General features: G+C 41.6%; 2 protein-coding genes across 4 annotated transcripts in view; one reads left to right on the top strand and one right to left on the bottom strand.

The window, feature by feature from the left end:
- Positions 1-1,160: 1,160 nt before the first annotated feature.
- On the bottom strand, positions 1,161-16,491 carry trmo (tRNA methyltransferase O). 3 transcript variants are annotated; one of them, XM_085992013.1, is made up of 6 exons: positions 15,949-16,482; positions 13,848-13,990; positions 11,417-11,591; positions 6,523-6,680; positions 3,969-4,745; positions 1,161-1,730 (listed from the first exon to the last, which is right to left on the bottom strand). In XM_085992013.1, exons 1-6 carry the CDS (start codon positions 16,065-16,067, stop codon positions 1,513-1,515), a joined length of 1,590 nt encoding a protein of 529 aa, XP_085848139.1. In that variant the 5' UTR covers positions 16,068-16,482; the 3' UTR covers positions 1,161-1,512. The 3 variants fall into 3 exon arrangements, with proteins under 3 accessions (XP_085848139.1, XP_085848145.1, XP_085848140.1); XM_085992014.1 differs by having other exon boundaries at positions 1,617-2,567; positions 15,949-16,491; XM_085992019.1 differs by lacking the exons at positions 11,417-11,591; positions 13,848-13,990 and having other exon boundaries at positions 6,523-6,658; positions 15,949-16,480.
- anp32b (acidic (leucine-rich) nuclear phosphoprotein 32 family, member B) overlaps positions 16,149-18,483 on the top strand; it is a 224,034-nt gene continuing 221,699 nt past the window's right edge. The window contains exon 1 of the mRNA XM_085992029.1: positions 16,149-16,252. The gene's annotated coding sequence lies outside the window, so the exon portion shown is untranslated. The remainder of the gene's footprint in view (positions 16,253-18,483) is intronic.

The raw sequence follows: 18,483 nt of genomic DNA on the forward strand, positions 1-18,483 counted from the left end.
AACCAGACACTGGCATTCAAGCCGAATCAGCCTTGCCAAAAGAACCTACTACACCACCAGAAACTACTACACCACCGAGGCGTTATCCGGACCGAGTCAGGAAGCCTCCAGAGAGACTAACTTATAATTAATTAACTGCAGCAATGTGTAGATTATTTTTCTTGTAACATGTAATTAATAATTACTTAAAATATTATGTACTGGTTGGCTAAAAGGGGAGGAATTGTAGTGTATGTGCCTTTAAGAGCCCCATGTGTACTGTAATGCCGGTAATGGCCACTCGGGCTATATAAGCCTGTATATTGTGTTGTATCAGTTAGTTCCCCTCCAGACTTTGTTTAGTAAACACCTATGAAACCAACTCCTGTCTTCAGTGTCTCTATCAACACACAGACACAACACCGCCCACACACGCACCGATTGGTGGACCATCAGGTCACCGAAGCGTAGGATTGGTCAATCGTCCAGTCACTGGACTCTAGGAGGGCCCGCACACGCCAGGAACCCGCCCCTGCCACGCAGCGATTGGTCGACCGTCGGGTCGCTCGACCGTACGATTGGTCGACCTTAATGTCGCTCTGTTGCTAATGAGCAGATAATGAGATGCTAATGAGCGGAATTTTGAACTTTTTTTGGGGTACGCTCTATAACTTTAGAGTGTATAGCCGGACAGACACACCGAAGGACGGACAAACAGACATGTATCTATATATATATATATATTATATATCTATCTATCTATATATATCTCTATCTATCTATCTATATATATATATATAAAGGATCATGGTTTTAAACAGTATCTCGGAGTTATACGAAAGATACAGAAACTGGTAAAGTCACTCTCTCTATACAGTTAAAGGCCGATCACCTTTCTGTGTATCAGTAAAGTCTGTTCCATATACTCCACTACAAAGTCTCATGCTTACTCGAAATGTGTTGTTGTGAACCATATGAGAAAGGAGGTTGCTTAACAATAAAGATTTACAAACCAACCTTCAAACTCTTGTGCTAAAAAAGTGTCCAGGGCCAAAGGATGAATAAAGATTAAAATCACAACGGTGTATATGGGTAGTCAAGACTAAGTATTGTCTTCAGATGAAGGAGGGTTAGAGGACAGGCAATAATTGGACCAGACATAATGAACAGACAGAATTCAGTTTCCATTTTGAAGTCAGTCGTTATTTTTATTTTTCCATTACAAATTTCTACGTCCGCATTTAGAATGGGAACTGCCCATGTAAATTTGTCACATCAATGCAGCACCACTAGTGATGAAGGTAACAACGTGACAAGTTTACATGGGCATTTCTATTATAAATGAGGACATAGGGACACAATGGAAAAAGTTGAAAGGAAATGCTCACAGATATAAAATCCACACCCTTACAAGATTGATTTTTAGTAGCATTGTTGATCATAGGGAGATTGCACTTTTTGCAAAATTACAAACTTATATTAACAATGTTCTAAAACTCTGTATTGAGAATTTAATATTCTGATAGTTCCAATCTAAGCCTTCTCTTTCACTGGTTTTATCCTCAAGATTTCAGCAAAGTCATCTCCAAACCAGGAGGTGATGTGGGCAGTGTCCACAGTGAAGTAAAACAGCATGTCCTGGCACTGTTTTCTACGATATATGGATCTTGGATCAGCTGATAGCACAGCCAAAATGGCAGACTTTGCTTCCTCTACAGACTGGAAATACTTCAGTGATGCTTTGCCTGGATCTGTAAACAGACAGCTGATTAGGCTTTAGCTCTTAAAATCTGTCAAAAAATTTAATTCTAAAATTATACAACAGCTATTATAAAATGTAACTTTAGCATTCAACAAATGCCACAAAAGCTGCAAGATCAAGGTTCCCAATACCATTCAAAAATAATCCAAATTCTGATTTGCAAATTTTGTTCAGTTTTAATAAAAATCTGAAAGAAATCAAAACATAATTCTCACAAAAAGTTACACCCTGTGTATTTGGAATTAGTTCTGCTTGAACAAACCTGCCCAGTTAAGTAATCCTTCACTGGTACAATAATTGGAAGACAATAAATAGTCTTGCAGCTCCCTTAATTGAAGATTATGGTAGTTGCTCTGAAGGCAGCTAGCAAAGGAATTATTTTTGATTAGTTATTTCAAATTTATTCAAATGTTTTGCTTTATACAAAATTTTAATCTGAATGAGAACAGCAGCAATATGATAGCACATATTATGGTACATCTCACAAACAGTCCCTTAACTAGCATGACATTATCATAGATCTACACTGTTTGAAGATCATTCTGGAGAGAAGACAGAGAGAGGGGACGCTTTTGAAGTGTAGTCACTGTTGTAATGTAGGGAAATGCAGCAGCCATTTTGTACACAGCAAGCTCCCACAAACAGCAACATGATAATCCATTTTAGTGATGGTGGTTGAAGAATAAATATTGGCCAGAACACCGCTGCTGTCCTTCAAAATAGTGGCCACAGGATCTTCTACAATCTTTTTGGATTATCTCTGGAGTGGAACTTGAACCCACAATCTTCTGACTCAGTGGCAAGGGTGCTACCCACTGAGCCAAGGCTGACACCGAGAAGAAAACAAAAACAAATCTATTAGCTATGGCTTCTCATCACCATTAATCCTGGTGGATGCCTCTGCTGAATTTGTAGTGGCATAAAAACATGCCTTTGGCCACCCAGAACTGCCTTGCATCCTCAACCAACTTGTTTCCCTGCATTTTTGTGATTGTAACATCAATCTTGGAATTTAAATAAAAATTCAGCCTGAAACTGCAAGGGAACTTAATTAACAGTTGATTAACTATGTTAGGTTAACGACCATTTCTGCTAACGTTAGACTCAGTTACTCAGCAATCCCAAATTATGTAATCAACACTATTTAAAAGATCATAAAGTAACAGAAAATCTAATGAAAAAGATTGGTCATCACAATTTTTCATATCTTTTATATTGTAAAGTAGGTCCGGACAGTGAGAGAGTCATTTTACACATTGCGAGCAGACATATAGATGTTGCGAAAACTGCTTCAACAGAGGGTGAAATGCTTGCAGAAAAGAAAGGCTTCAATGCAGAGCCCAAGAAAGTGAGCATTGTTGCAAAGCTAGATTCACCCCTCCCCATCCATCCCGGGAGCAATTTAAGTAGTACAATTTTAAAGGCAGTCCAGGAACAGAGAGGCTTTGGGGGGGGCGGGGGGGGGGGTGAATGTACACACATTTTTGAAGGTGGCAGGACAAGTTGAGATGACTGTTAAAAAAGCATATAGGATCCTTGGTTTTAATAGTAGAGGAATAGAGTACAAAAGCAAGGAAGTTATGCTAAACCTTTATAAAACACTGGTTAGGTCTCAGTTGGAGTACTGTGGCTAATTCTGGGCACCGCACTTTAGGAAGGCCTTAGAGAGGGTGTAGAAGAGATTTACTAGAATGGTACCAGGGATGAGGGACTTCAGTTACTTGGAGAGACTGGGGTTGTTTTCCTTAGAGCAGAGAAGGTTTGGTAGGTGTTCAAAATCACAAAGGGTTTTGAACGAGTAAATAAGGAGAAACTGTTTCCAGTGGCAGAAGGATCGGTAACCAGAGGACACAGATTTGAGGTAATTGGCAAAAGAACCAGAGGGGAGATGAGAATTTTTTTTATGCAGCGAGTTTTATGATCTGGAACGCACTGCCTGAAAGGGCGGTGGAAGCAGTTTCAATAGTAATTTTCAAAAGGGAACTGGATAAATACTTGGAGAAAACATTTACAGGGCTATGGGGAAAGAGCAGAGGGGAGTGGGACCAATTATATAACTCTTTGAAAGAGCCGGCACAGGCATGATGGGTCAAATGGTCTCCTTATGTGCTACTACTATGATACTTTAGTTTCACGATTCGTTAGGTGGTAGATTAGAATGCAGAGATCTGGATTCTGGCTGCCGGTTCCATGATCATTAATACAAGCAGTGCAACACTATTCATACCTGTCCCGCCTGGAGCTTGAAATTGCTCCAGATCCAGTTCTGCATGAGGAGTGAATCGAACCTCTAAGGAAGTTACAGGTGATTGTTTTATCCAAGTCGCAATAGTACTGTTAGACGAGTGGTTCAGAGGTATGTTAATAGCATCAACTTTCTTTGGCCATTTATTCTGGCGGAATGTGGCCGTACCTGACTTCTCAGACTCGAAGCAAATAACTTTGTCTTGTTCAGTTATTTGGTTTACAATATCGCTGTGCATCAGCTGGCAATTGATTTTCTCCACAGCTAAGAGTATGCTTTCATGAGGCGCATCATTCTTTCCAGCAAGTTGCTCAACTTTCTCACTTTTTAGCTCACGCACACAGCACTTCTCTTTGTCTGTGGCTTCGCCCATAACGCATGCTGAAATTGTCCCTCCAACTTGTACGGGGGACTGGTCTTCTCCACTGAGAAGATCACCATCTGTCTTTCTGAATGGCTGTGTGCTATCTTTGGGAGGGTCTTGCACCCAATCAGTAAAACAATTGGCTGCTGTCTCTGACGCCACCTTTATGCGGGCTGGTTTCTTATCCTCACTCTCCGCAGTTACCGCCACAGTGATTGGAATGGTTACACCTTGGCACTGTTCATCTGGCACAATAATCTCTTGATGCGATTGACGGTTATTTCTGTTACTTGGTGGGATAACCTTATGTGTATCATAATCTGGAATATATGGCTTAATGTCCAGTACTGGCGTTCCTTGTATCATGTCAATTCCCGAAAGATAAACGGTGTCACCTTAAAGAGGTTAGGGAAATAAATTACACACCAAAAAAACATCTTGCACATTCAATGTTACGTATTAAATTTACCATGATTATCAACATTTCTAAAATTCAAAGATATACAAATATTAAAATAAAGATTACAAACAAGCTTCAGGGGTGAACCAGGCTGTGCAAAACCACAGCAAACTAAGACAAGAACTTAAGAATTAGGAGCAGGAGTAGACCATACGGCCCCTCGAGCCTGCTCCGCCATTCAATAAGGTCACGGCTAATCTTCGACCTCAACTCCACTTTCCTGCCCAATCACCATATCCCTTGATTCCCCCAGAGTCCAAAGATCTATCTACCTCATCATTGAACATTATCTATCTCAGCATTGAATATACTCAATGACTCAGCATCCACAGCCCTTTCGGGTAGAGAATTCCAAAGATTCACAACCCTCTGAGTGAAGAAATTCCTCCTCATCTGTCTTAAATGGCCGATCTCTTCTCCTGAGACTATGCCCCCTAGTTCTAGACACTCCAGCCAGGGGAAACAGCCTCTCAGCACCTACCCTGTCAACGCCTCCTCAGAATTTCATATGTTTCAAATTGTTCGACCCCAAGCTGAGCTTTAAACCCTACACCCTACATTCCATCTTTTATCAAGAACACCCATTTCCACCTGCAGAACATAACCTCAACCCCTCCAATACTGAAACACAACCATTCTTTTGTCACAGCTAGATTCAATTATTCCAATGCCCTCCTTTCTGGCTGGCCATCCTCCACAAACCCCAACTATTCCAAAATGCAGTCCCCACCGCCTCCGTATTCTGTCCCACATGCCCATGACCCCCATTTTTGCTGATCCATATGATCTCACTATGCTCCAATATATTAAAATTGAAATTAATATTGAAATAACCAACACAATCTCACAACCTAACCCAGTCTTATACCTCCTGCAAGCCCACGGTCCTGTGGCTTTTTGGTTAAGCCCCCCTCCCTTCACACCGCTGCTGGAAGCACCTTGGCCTCCTCTCTAAATTCCTCCGGTTCTCTCCAGCTTTCTGACCAGACTTTTGGTACCCCCTATTAACTGCACCTTCCATGGTTCACTGTCCGTTTTCCTGTCTACTTCTATTTGTGAAGCACTGTGGGACATGTTTTATGTTAAGGATGCGATATAAATGCGACTGTTATATAATTTAATCCTGGGGAATCAGATGGGTCTCATAAAATCGCTTGTACATTAACACCAGCAGGACTTCTTAATCACATTACATCTTTGCAGTCTGTGACCAGCTGCCCACTGTTTTCTATACAACTCAAATGCCAGGTAGTTATCGAAGAAGCAAATATATTTTTAAATTATTTTTTGAGATACGGGTATCCTTTTCTCACAATGAAAAGGTAAGAGAAAACATACTGTACATGCACCATTATGGTCATCGGCAATGTACACACAAGATTTATAGAATTGTTTTTCCAGATTCCTTCATTGGTAATTTTTCAATTCACGCTCCCACTGCAGCATTTAACCTTTCAGAGGGAATATTGGGCTCACAGTCCTAGCAATTTTCTGCCCATTCATTTTCAGGAGTGAAAATTGCAGATGGTCATACTGGATATGTGCTCCCATTGGGAAAAGTTTCACCGCCAGAGACTATGAAGCTGTAATACTGCCTTTTTTGTTTAAATGAATTCCAACTTCATACAGGGAAATATACAAGGACCTCTACTTTTCCTGTTTTGATCAAAGTTGCCTTTTTTCCCCCTACAGAACATTTTGAAGCAGTTTACCTTCAATCTTCTCCAGCTTTGCCAGTGTTAAACCTATGGCATTGGGACGATGAGGACTTCTTGTAGAAAAGACTCCAGTTTTTAGTCCATTCAGTCGAGGTGGTTTGACTTTAGCTTTATAGCTCTGATGTCCATTCTTGTGAAAAACAAAGATAATCCTGCATAAATCAATTGTTATACATTTAAAATTTGGAAATTTGATTACTTCAATAAAAATGACCTTTAAGCAGAAGGCTAAAGAATAATGTTATCTTGGTTTACAGAGGAGACTTAAGAAAAGTATGGAACTAGATCCTACAGCCCCTGCAGAGCTAAAAAAAAAAGCTTTTAGTTGCTGATGGTACAATATGCAATGAGTCATGTATGATATTTGCAGCTAACTATGGAATGAGGATTAATTCAACATTCTAGTTTTATTCAAATGTGGCTATCAGAGTAGTTTACAACTAACATATTGCCACCATTAACACTGAACTTAAAAAAAGTAATCAAATCAGGAACTTGGCGGCAGAACCCTGTAAATTCTGTGCCCAACAGCAATAGTGCTGGTTTCAGAGTTTTACAATTGTGGAGAAAATGTTTCTAAATTTCCTCCACAAGAAGCCATATTAGCTCAGCAGAGCAAACCTGTACCTTGTGCCGCAAGAGAGAGTTTTTTGGATCTTATAGAGTTAGAGTCTATAATGATCTATTAGTTTTTTGAGGTTGTAACTAGCAGAATAGATAAGGGGAACACCAGTGGATGTGGTGCATTTGGATTTTCAGAAGGCATTCAATAAGGTGCCACACAAGAGGTTATTAAACAAAATTAGGGCTCATGGGATTGGGGATCATATACTAGCATGGATTGAGGGTTGATTAATGGACAGAAAACAGAGAGTAGGAACAAACGGGTCATTTTCAGGTTGGCAGGCTGTATCTAGTGGGGTACCGCAAGGATCAGTGCTTGGGCCTCAGATACTCACAATCTACATCAATGATTTGGATGAGGGGACCAAATGTAATATATCCAAATTTGCTGATGATACAAAGCTGGGTGGGAATGTAAGTTGTGAGGAGGATGCAAGGAGGTTTCAAGGGGATATAGACAGGCTAAGTGAGTGGGCAAGAACATGGCAAATTGAATATAATGTGGACAAATGTGAAGTTCCCCACATTTGGTAGGAAAAATAGAAAAGTAGAGTATTTTTTAAATGGTGAGCGAGTGGGAAATGTTGGTGTTCAGAGGGACCTGGGTGTCCTTGTACACGAATCACTGAAAGTTAACATGCAGGTACAGCAAGCAAATGGTATGTTGGCCTTTATTACAAGAGGATTTGAGTACAAGAGTAAAGATGTCTTACTGCAGTTATATAGGACCCTGGTGAGTCCACACCTGGAGTATTGTGTACAGTTTTGGTCTCCTTACCTAAGGAAGGATATACTTGCCATAGAGGGAGTGCAACGAAGGTTCACCAGACTGGTTCTTGGGATGGGGCGATTGTCCTATGAGGAGAGATTGAGTAGACTAGGCCTATATTCTCTAGAGTTTAGAAGAATGAGAGGTGATCTCATTGAAACATACAAAATTCTTACAGGGCTTGACAGGGTAGATGCAGGGAGGATGTTTCCCCTGGCTGGGGTGTCTAAAACCAGGGAGTCACGGTCTCAGAATAAGAGGTCGGTCGTTTAAGACTGAGATGAGGAGAAATTTCTTCACTCAGGGTGATGAATCTTTAGAATTCTCTACCCCAGAGGGCTGTGGAGGCTCAGTCGTTGAGTATATTCAAGAGAGTGATAGATCGATTTTTGAATATTAAGGGAATCAAGGGATATGGGGATAGTGCAGGAAAGTGGAGATGAGGTAGAAGATCAGCCATGATCTTAATGAATAGCAGAGCAGGCTCGAAGGGCCAAATGGTCTACTCCTGCTCCTATTTCTTATGTTCTTAAAACACAGATCTTGCCCAATACTTTGGACATGCAAGATAAAAATGTATATACACAATTATCAATATCACTTTATATAAAAGTTTATTACAGTACAGGGATGCAAGGGATGGTTTTGCAAGGCTTCGCTGCTAGCATGGAGCCTTGCTAGATGAGCGTGAGAGTCAGAGACAGTACCACAGTATAATGATTCTCTGACTCACCGCTAGCAAGGCTCCATGCCAAAACAGCCTCACAGAATTACCCTTATTCTCTTTACTCCAAGGATAAATTCAGTACTCCTAGCAGGGAGCCATACTAAAAAGGAATGCTAGTCAGAGATAGGGCTACAACACCATAGTGCCAATTCTCTAACCCAGGCCTTCTTTGAGCATGGTCCTCCACTGGGAGTGCTGGAGCACGAAATTTATATATATATAATTCTAGTTTTCTTTCCCATGCTTTCAGTATTTTAATATCCAAACCTATAATTGCACCAGCTTTATAAATCAACCATGATTTTAAACAAAGGTTATTACCGTTCATGGTAGAATAGCCTAGCTGCTTGTAGTCTTGATTACAAACACTCCTAGCAAAGTTAGGGAAGATACAAAACCAGTTTAAGCAAAAAGGAAAAAAGGAGAGCTTATAGTTTATTTCCTACAGCATTACTCACTGAAATCTAGGGTTACTGATACACAAATCACTAAAGTAGCAACGCAGGTTAATAAGGCCATAAAAAAGCAAACAAAGCACTGGGGTTCATTTCTAGAGGGATTCAATTGAAAAGCAGAGAAGTTAGGTTAAACTTATATGGAACCTTGGTTAGACTACAATTGGAGTACTGGGCAGTTTTTTGATCTCCATATTATAAAAAGGATGTGGAGGCATTAGGTGCAAAAAATATTAACAAGGATGATACCAGAACTGAGGGGATATACTTATCAGGAAAGACTGAACAAGCTGGGGTGCTTTTCTCTAGAATAGAGAAGGCTGAGGGGTGACTTGATAGAGGTCTTTAAGGAAAGGGTTTGATAAGGTTGCCTGAGTGAAGATGTTTCCATTTGTGGAGGAGTCCAAAACCAGAGGTCATAAATATAAGATAGTCACTAATAAATCCAATAGGGAATTCAGGAGAAACTTCTTTACCCAGAGAGTGGTGAGAATGTGGAACTCGCTACCACAGGGAGTAGTTGAGGCGAATAGCATAGAAGCATTTAAGGGGAAGCTAGATAAAGAAATGAGGCAGAAAGGAATAGAGGGATATGCTGATAGGGTTTGATGGAGAGATGGGAGGAGGCTCTTCTGGAGCATAAACAGCAGTATAGACAAGTTGGGCCAAATAGCCTGTTTCAGTGCTGTAGACTCGATGTAACTATGTAAAACATTTTTTAAAAATGAAATGGACTACTTCACAGCATACAACTTTGTGTACACCCTGTAAATTGGTCATCCACTGCAGTTACACAAACAAATGCACTGCTCACCCACCCCAGTATTGTAAATAAAGAAATCTATTTCTCTCCGCTAATCCACCGGCATAAATAAATCTGTGCCCCTCAACCGTTCATTAAATAATAAATCCGTGTCCTCGCGCACCCACTTACATAAGTGCTTGCCCTTCACCCACCCCAATACATAATTAAATATGTCTGTGCCCACTCACTCGACCACGCCATGCTTTCTCAAATCTATTATAGTGGTTATGGTACTGGACTAGCAACCCAGAAGGAGAGTTCAAATCCCATCATTACAAGTTGTAAAACAGAATTTGCTAAATCTGGTGATTTATAAATTAGCACCAGTAAAAGTGACCATGGATGCTGAATTTTCATAAAAACCCCAACAAGGCTCACTAAAGTCCTTCAGGGAAGGGATCCTACCACCCCTACCAGCTGTGGCCTACATAATTCTAGTGCACACTATGTAGTTGACTCTTAACGCCCCTCTATGTGGCCTAGCAAGCCACTCAGTTGTACTGACAATCACTATGAAGCACAATAGAAGGCAGCCCACCAACACCTTCTCAGGGCAACTAGGGTGAGCAATAAATGTAGCCTTGCCAGCACTGTCCACCAAATAAAAATTCTTTGTACTGATGCAGGGTTTGAAAGGATCAGGAAACAAAAATAAAGCAGGAGGGAGTCAAATCCTGGGATGAGAGAGTTGTCTTGCGAGGAGAGTTTGAGCTTATACTCTCTGGAGTTTAGAAGAATGAGAGGTGATCTCATTGAAACATACAAGATTCTGAGGGGGATTGACAGGGTAGATGCTGAGAGGCTGTTTTCCCTGGCTGGAGAGTCTAGAACTAGCGGGCATAGTCTCAGGATAAGGGGTCGGCCATTTAAGATGGAGACGAGGAGGAATTTCTTCATTCAGAGGGTTGTGAATCTTTGGAATTCTCTACCCCAAAGGGCTGTGGATGCTCAGTCGTTGAGTATATTCAAGGCCGAGATAGATTTTTGGGCTCTAGGGGAAATCAAGGGATATGGGGATAATGCAGGAAGGTGGAGTTGAGGTCAAAGATCAGCATTCTTACTGAATGACGGAGCAGACTCGAGGGGCTGTATGGCCTACTCCTGCTCTTAATTCTTGTTATGTTAAATTGGTTGTTGCTAAGATTTTAGTGCTCAAGTAGTTTCCACAGGCCAATCAGGTTGCCAAAAAGTGACACTGACAGTGGGGTCTGCTAGCAAGCTCATCGGGCAACACTCACAGCCAATTACCCAGCTGCCACCAAATGCCATAGTGCTCACATACTTTTAGACCTCTTTATCACAAAGTAACAATTGGTCCACCTAAATAGTTTACAACATTGGTTCTGAAGAGAAATTGGAAGTTGATTTTAATTCAAGTTACAATTACTTTAGAATTGAATTGCAGAAAGACTGAAATTGTGCAGCACTGAACTTTTAATTAGATTAGTCACAAAAGTTCAATAATGCAGGTCACAAACACACACTTTCTACATTTAAAGCCAACCTACCAGACATGTGAAAACTGATCCAAGCCCATGAGTGAATGTTCCGCATTGGTAAAAATAGTCTTGCTAATTTTAAGTCGTGCACGAGACAAGCTACAAATAGTTGGTTGTCGAGGCGTGCCATTTTTGGCACAGAAGCAGGACTCGATGTATCCAATGGGTACAGTTTGAATGTTTCCTTTAAAAATATATGCATGTAATTTTTTTAAGTTTCAGTTCATACAATACAGACAATAAATTACAGTAGAGCTACATTACCTAATCAGCAGGCCAAGGGGAAAATGTTGGATATATAAGCAGACTTGAAATATAAAGTTATGTTATTAAGCAGACTTGCATATAATAAAACTACATACAGGAAACTTTGTGCTATCCGGAGGTGAGCTATCCGGCAATCTGGAGCCACCCGCAAAAATCAGCAGCCGTTTTTTATTCTTGTTTGTTTGTTTTTTTTGCTTTGTTTGAACAGTCAAGCTGTGCAAGGTCTGTAGCTATAGCAACAGCTTCAGCTACAGAGCTTTAGGGCCACACCCGAGTGTTTAGAAGCTGTTGCTAAGCAACAGTGTTTGTTGTCAAATACGGAGATAAGAATCTCCGTATCTCTCAACATTAACTCTGGAGAGTACGGCACTTTTTAGGCAACGGCAGCAGCTCGGTCCCGTGGGTGCTGGATAGCACAAAGTTTCCTGTACTGTTATAATCAGTAAACACGCATATATACAGGAGATTTGACTATTACCAGAGTTGCATATAATTTATCACTATTTTACAAGTACAATTACTGTTAACCAATTGCTAAGATACACTGCACTTGCTGTTGGCAAGTGAAGTTTCACCAAATGGAACATTTTTCCACTTCTGCGACTCAATACTCCTAGGTCAGCTTTGGCACAATCATTTGCTCAGTAAAACTGCCTCTGCTTGGCCCAACAATGTGCTTTCATCCAAGCCTGAAAAGAATACCTCCTACTTTCAATTTTCTCTGCTTTCTATACAAGCTATTCTTGTGGTCTTTCTAAAAGAGATTTTAAATTAACTTGTCACTTAAGTGTTGAATTTTGCACTTTGGACTCATGCTCACAAGAAGCTAGATTAAAGTCCTCTCCCAATTTTTATTTCATAACTCTTTCATCTAGGCTCTTTACATGCAATAGAGGCCAACTTGCACCCACCAGACTGGCTTCACAACTTAGTTCTGAGGTCAAAGGACAGTATGCCAACTCAGAACACAACACCGTCCTCCCCACTCTCCAGTAATTCATACTGATACCAAACATGGCCCTCAGAGCTCCGAATCTCATTCTAAGGAGTCATTACTTTAACAATCAAATTTAATTTACCTACATGAACGACAACTTCAATCTAGTCAGCTCCTGGACTACAGCGTTCAGAAAACACAAGGAAACCAGATCAAATAAAAACAGTTCAATCACAGACCCAAAGTAGAACCCGAAATAAATTGAAGTTTTTCTTGGTTTCAGATATTACCACTTCCATTGCCATGGCATGCGGTTTGAAGATATTGGCCCGTATTGTGTGACCCCCTACGGGTGCGTATGAGGTGCACCCGCAAGGGCCACGCAAGTTCTGGGTTTAGGCATGCATAGCGCATGCGCGAAAACCCGAAATTTGCGATGTCAAGAATTCTCTGGACAGATGTTCCGCATCCCCGAGAAAAGGGCCTCCATGGGCAGAGTGTTGCGTTATTTGCCCAACTTCCGTCCGCTGAATGTCCGTGAAATTCTTACGCCTGGTCAAAGCAGACAAGGCCTGCTTTTACCAGCGTAAGAGTTTTAAAAAATAGAAAATTAAAATGTTTTCTTTTATACATTAAAAGCCTGGTCTAATAAGGCAAGTTTATTTTTAGCCCCGCTAAAACATATAATTTTTTTAAACAAAATACAGTATTTAATTTTTGTTTTAACTATTTAATTAAATGGCATTTTAATTCATTTTAAATATGTAATTTTTAAAAAAATCACAAACACATGAAATATTTTTAAGTGATTCCCTATTCATACTTATGGGAATTCCATACATACGGAATCCCCATAAGTATGAATGGGGATTCCCTTCTTTTATTGGTTGGGCCAGCCCACGTGATCCCAGGGGCGCTTGCAAACCGTCTGTGCCCCTGGGATATGTGGGCCTCTACCCGGAGAGGCCCAGCAGCACAATTCTCCGTACCTCCCGGGCCACCAGGTAAATTCGTAGATTTTTTTGCTGGTCGGAGGCATCCGCCCGCGGGAAGCCTCCGACCACAAATTTTGGGCCAATCTTTTAATCTCAAAGACTGATTGTCAGTTACTTATTGAGCAAATCAGATCATTCCTCAACAGGCAACATAATAATACATGCACCAACTGTTCCTTGGTTAATTTCAATTAGAATAGTAACATAGAAGAGGCAACGCAAACCCACGAGAATTTCATACCTTTCTCCAAAGATAGAGACACTTGATCTTGATTTCTGATGGGTACATAATCCTGGATGGGCTCCTTTTTCAAACCATTCAGAAGAGAGTGTAGGTCTTCAACAGATTTCTTGTGTACATGGACAGCTTTGTTGACTTGCTGCCTAACATTGTATATGTAAAATTACAGATCAGCAATGCTTTTTTCCTCTTCCCTCATTAAAAAATATATGGAGATACAAGACATTTCAGAGCCGCTCCATCTATGCAATGGGGCCCAGAACTTTGAAGCAACCTGGGAACTACCCATCCCTGAAAATCAACTGGATACTCTGTATAGCCAGCAGGGCACTAGTAAACAGGTATTTTTATGGTAGTGCATAATATAGGAGTACTTCAAACAAAAGTAATCCCCCTTAAACAGATCTATCTACATAGCTTTAAAAAACCCTTTGGATTCCACCTGCTGCTAAATATTAACCTTTCTACAGACATCTTGGAATAATCATATTGGTTATGTGACATATTTCTAGAATACTGCTATATGCTTTATAACCAACTTGCATTTATATAGCACCTTTAACATAGAAAAAGGCAAGGAGTCATCAGACAAAAATAGACACTGAGCCAATAAAGATATTAGAAAGGGTGACCAAAAGTTTGGTCAAAGATGTGGGTTTGAAGGATGGGCTTAAAAAGAGAGGGAGGTGCAGGGGTTTGAGGGAGGGAATTCCAGAGTATAGGGCCTAAGCAGCTGAAGGCATGACCACCAATAGTGGGGCTAAGGGAGGGGGTGAAGGACAAAGAAACAAGAGTTGGAGGAACACAGTTCTTGAAGGGTTGTAGGGCTAGAGTTTGTTGGAGAGACAGGGAGAGGCAAGGCCACAAAGGGATTTAAACACAAAGAGGAACCTTTTAAATTGAGGGGTTCCTGGGTGACCAGAGGCCAATGTACTTCATAGGAGGTTAGAACAAATGATTTTGTACAGAACCACTGGAGCAGCACCTAGAAGTACTTTCAAAAGGGAATGAGGTAAAAGAAAAGAAATACTTGCATTTATATAGTGCCTTTCACAACCTCGGTGTCCCAAAGCACTTTACAGCCACTGAATTACTTTTGTTCTATAGGAAATGCGACAGCCAATTTGCACATAGCAAGGTCCCACAAATAACAATCTGATAATGACTAGATAATCTGCTTTAGTGATGTTAGTTGAGGAATAATTATTGGCCAGGGCACCGGGAAGAACTCCCGACCTCTTCTTTGAAATAGTGGCATGGGATCTTTTACATCCACCTGAGGGCAGACAGGGCCTCAGTTTAACATCGTATCCGAAAGACAGGAGTCAGTAGAAAGAGAGTAATATTAAAAGTATGGGGAGCGAAAAGAGTGGGGTTAGACTGGGTGACATAGAGAAAAAACACCAGCGCAGGCTTGATGGGCCAAACAAACTGTGCTGTATTATTCTGCAAATCAAAGATAAATTGCCTGGATTTCTCCGTCCCATAAATAAATCCCATTCTGTAAACTGAGCGCTCTTGTACACGTCTGACCCGGCTACTTCCATTCCAATGTGACAGCTGTGGCTCAGTTGTAGCACTCTCACCTCTGAGTCAGAAGGTTGTGAGTTTAAGTCCCACTCCAGGGACTCGAGCACAAAAATCTAGCCCAACATTCCCAGTGCAGTGCCGAGGGAGTGCTGCACTGTCGGAGGTGCCGGCTTTCGGATGAGACGTGAAACTGCCCTTTCAGGTGGATGTAAAAGATTCCATGGCACTATTTTGAAGAGGAGCAAGGAAGTTATCCCGGTGTCCTGGCCATTATTTATCCCTTAATCAACATCACTAAAAACAGATGATCTGGTAATTATCACATTGCTGTTTGTGGGATCTCACTGTGCGCAAATTGGCTGCAGCGTTTCCTACATTACAACAGTGACTATGCTTCAAAAATAGTTCATTGGCTGTAAAGCGCTTTGGGACGTCCTGAGGTGGTGAAAGGCGTTGTATAAATGCAAGTTTTTTCTTCCACGGGGATTCAGGCAGGTGAATGAAGCCACTGTAGGCCTCAGGAGTAAGGAGGCGGAGGAGATGAGTGTGGCCCTCACCAGCCCGCCGTTACCTCAGGTTCTTGAGCTCGGCCCTCAGCACGCGGCCCTGTACCAGCAACTGCTCGCGCTCCGCCCTCGCGCCGGGACGGCCGTTGACTCCCGGCTTGAATCCCCGCTCGGCTCCATCCATTGTCCCAAGACCAACAGCCCTGCGTGCGAGCTCTCGGCATCACGTCACCCACTCACACCACGTGACCCGCTGGACCCTGATTCCCTGGGAGGGATCCGGTTGCCACGGCAAACGCTGAACGCTTATCTTTTCGGCTTGTTTTTTGGAGTGAAGTTGCTGGAGTAGCGGTCACATTTATACAGCAGGTAACCGTGTGTAAAAAAAGAGTGGGGGTGCTATTTCTGTCCAATCTAGAGTCTATTCGTTCTCCCACCTTCCAGAAACTTGTGCCCATCCAAAACTCAGCTGCCCGTGTCCTAACTGGCACCAAGACCCGTTCACCCATCACCCTTGTGCTTGTTGACCTACATTGGCTCCCGGTCCGGCAACGCCTCGATTTTAAAATTTAAATCCCTCCGTGGTCTCCCCTTTCCCTATCTCTAAACTTCTCCAACCCACACTTTTCTTTCATCACTCCACCATTGGCGGCCATACCTTCAGCTGCCTGCGCCCCAAGCTCTGGAATTCCCTCCTTAAACCTCTCTAAGAAAGCAATACTTGCATTTATATAGCACCTTTCACGACTGGACATCTCAAAGCACTTTACAGCCACTTTTTGAAGTGTTGTAATGTAGGAAACGCTGCAGCCAATTTGCGCACAATAATCTGTTTTTGTTATGTGAATTGAGGGATAAATATTGGCCAGGACACCAGGGATAACTCCCCTACTCTTCTTTGAAATGGGATCTTTTACACCCACCTGAGAGAGCAGAAGGGGCCTTGGTTTAACATCTAGTCTTTGAAATAGTGCCTTGGGATCTTTTACATCCACCTGAGAGAGCAGATGGTTTAATATCTCATCTGAAAGACAGCATCTCTGACAGTGCAGCACTACACTGGAGTGTCAGCCGAGCTTTATGTACTCAAGTCCTTGGAGTGGGACCTGAACCCACAACCTTCTGACTCAGGCAAGTGTGCTACCAACTGAGGCACAGCTGACACCGCTCTACTACTTCTTTAAGATGCTCCTTAAAACCAACCTCTTTGACCAAGCTTTTGGTCACCTGACCTAATATCTCCTTATGTGACTTGTCAAATTTTATTTGATAATCACTCCTGTGAAATGCCTTGGGATGTTTTATTACATTAAAGGTGCTATATAAATGCAAGTTGTTGTTGTTGAGGTGAATGCGAGCAGCAAAGCACAGTTTTAAAGAAAAATCAAGGGCTACACAGAGCCTGGTAAGTTTATCCAGTGAACAGCTGAGTCACACATGCCAGGAAGGTCCCAGGTTCAATCCTGGGACCGGGCTGAGCTGAGTTGACTGATCTTAGCTGAGGGACAGTAGGGATGACAATTGTTTTTATTTCCTCAGGATTGCACTGAAGTGTCAGCCTAGATTATGTGTTCAAGTCTCTGGAGTGAACATTGGGTGAGAGAGGATTTAGTTCAACTGTGATGCCCCTTGTGGTTCAAAATCCTGCTGACACTAAGAAAAGATTACACAGTCTAACTGTTCAGTCCCAATCATGCACTTTTTCATATACCAATCTAATTCACCCGTAAACTTTTCTGCACCATCTATTTCCCTGTTCTATCTGTTCACCACCCTCTGCATGAAATAGTTAAACCTGAGCTATCTGTGCACCTTTCCTAAACTTGAAAGCTTGTCCCCACCCCCGGCTCCAGGGAATGTGGCAATCTCAAACATATTATTGGGGAGTCAGTTTATCTGTTCTCTTAAGGACCTTGAATAATAGTACCCCCTCCCCAATCCTCCTAAATGCCATGACTGCACGCTTCATGTCCCGCACCAGCCCGCATACTTTTCCTGGTTCTCTCTCATGCTTCATAACCACCCAGACCCCATAATCCCTGCCCCCAAACCACAGGATCACAATACAGACCTGCACAGGCACCCCCAACTCCCTACTACTGCAAAACCCATTTTTACAGCATACTTCCTATCTACCTGCAACTTGGAACATCTTCCCTGCCATATTCCTATGGATCCCAGGTTTCCTTTTTAAAAAAGTAAGAGATAAAATTAACTTAGTTAAACAAAGTTTTGATAATGAATCATGGCCACTGATTTACAGTTTCCATGCAGATATATACACAATGATGGAATTTGAGACTGAAACATCACTAATGCTCCAATAATCACTGATCAGTGGTTATGATAATATATTGTAGGTTGCAGTGCATAAAACAGCGCATTGTCCAATTGACCATGAGCAGTTTTCAAAAATAAACACTTTTCAGAGAAATCGGATTATTCACATTGTATTACTTACAAGTTTATTTACGAGTCACTCCATCTCCTATGATGTTCTAATAATGTATCAGTCACTTTATCAACAGCCAGACCTATAAACCCTTTATTTAGTTCGCTCTGAGATTCATCTGGGACAAGATTTAAATCAGTGCAATTTG

Source organism: Somniosus microcephalus, chromosome 1 (genome assembly GCF_052327205.1).
Source record: "Somniosus microcephalus isolate GS21.2 chromosome 1, FLI_Smic_1.0, whole genome shotgun sequence".
Taxonomy (NCBI): Eukaryota; Metazoa; Chordata; class Chondrichthyes; order Squaliformes; family Somniosidae; genus Somniosus; species Somniosus microcephalus.

What these genes read in the sequence shown, in the direction of transcription:
- trmo (XM_085992013.1), bottom strand. Translation starts at nt 16,067, where the DNA reads ATGGATGGAGCCGAGCGGGGATTCAAGCCGGGAGTCAACGGCCGTCCC. An exon ending in GCCGAGCTCAAGAACCTGAG is followed by an intron (nt 13,991 to 15,948) that starts GTAACGGCGGGC and finishes ATACAATGTTAG; the next exon opens with GCAGCAAGTCAACAAAGCTG. An exon ending in AAAGCTGGAGAAGATTGAAG is followed by an intron (nt 4,746 to 6,522) that starts GTAAACTGCTTC and finishes AACCTCTTTAAG; the next exon opens with GTGACACCGTTTATCTTTCG.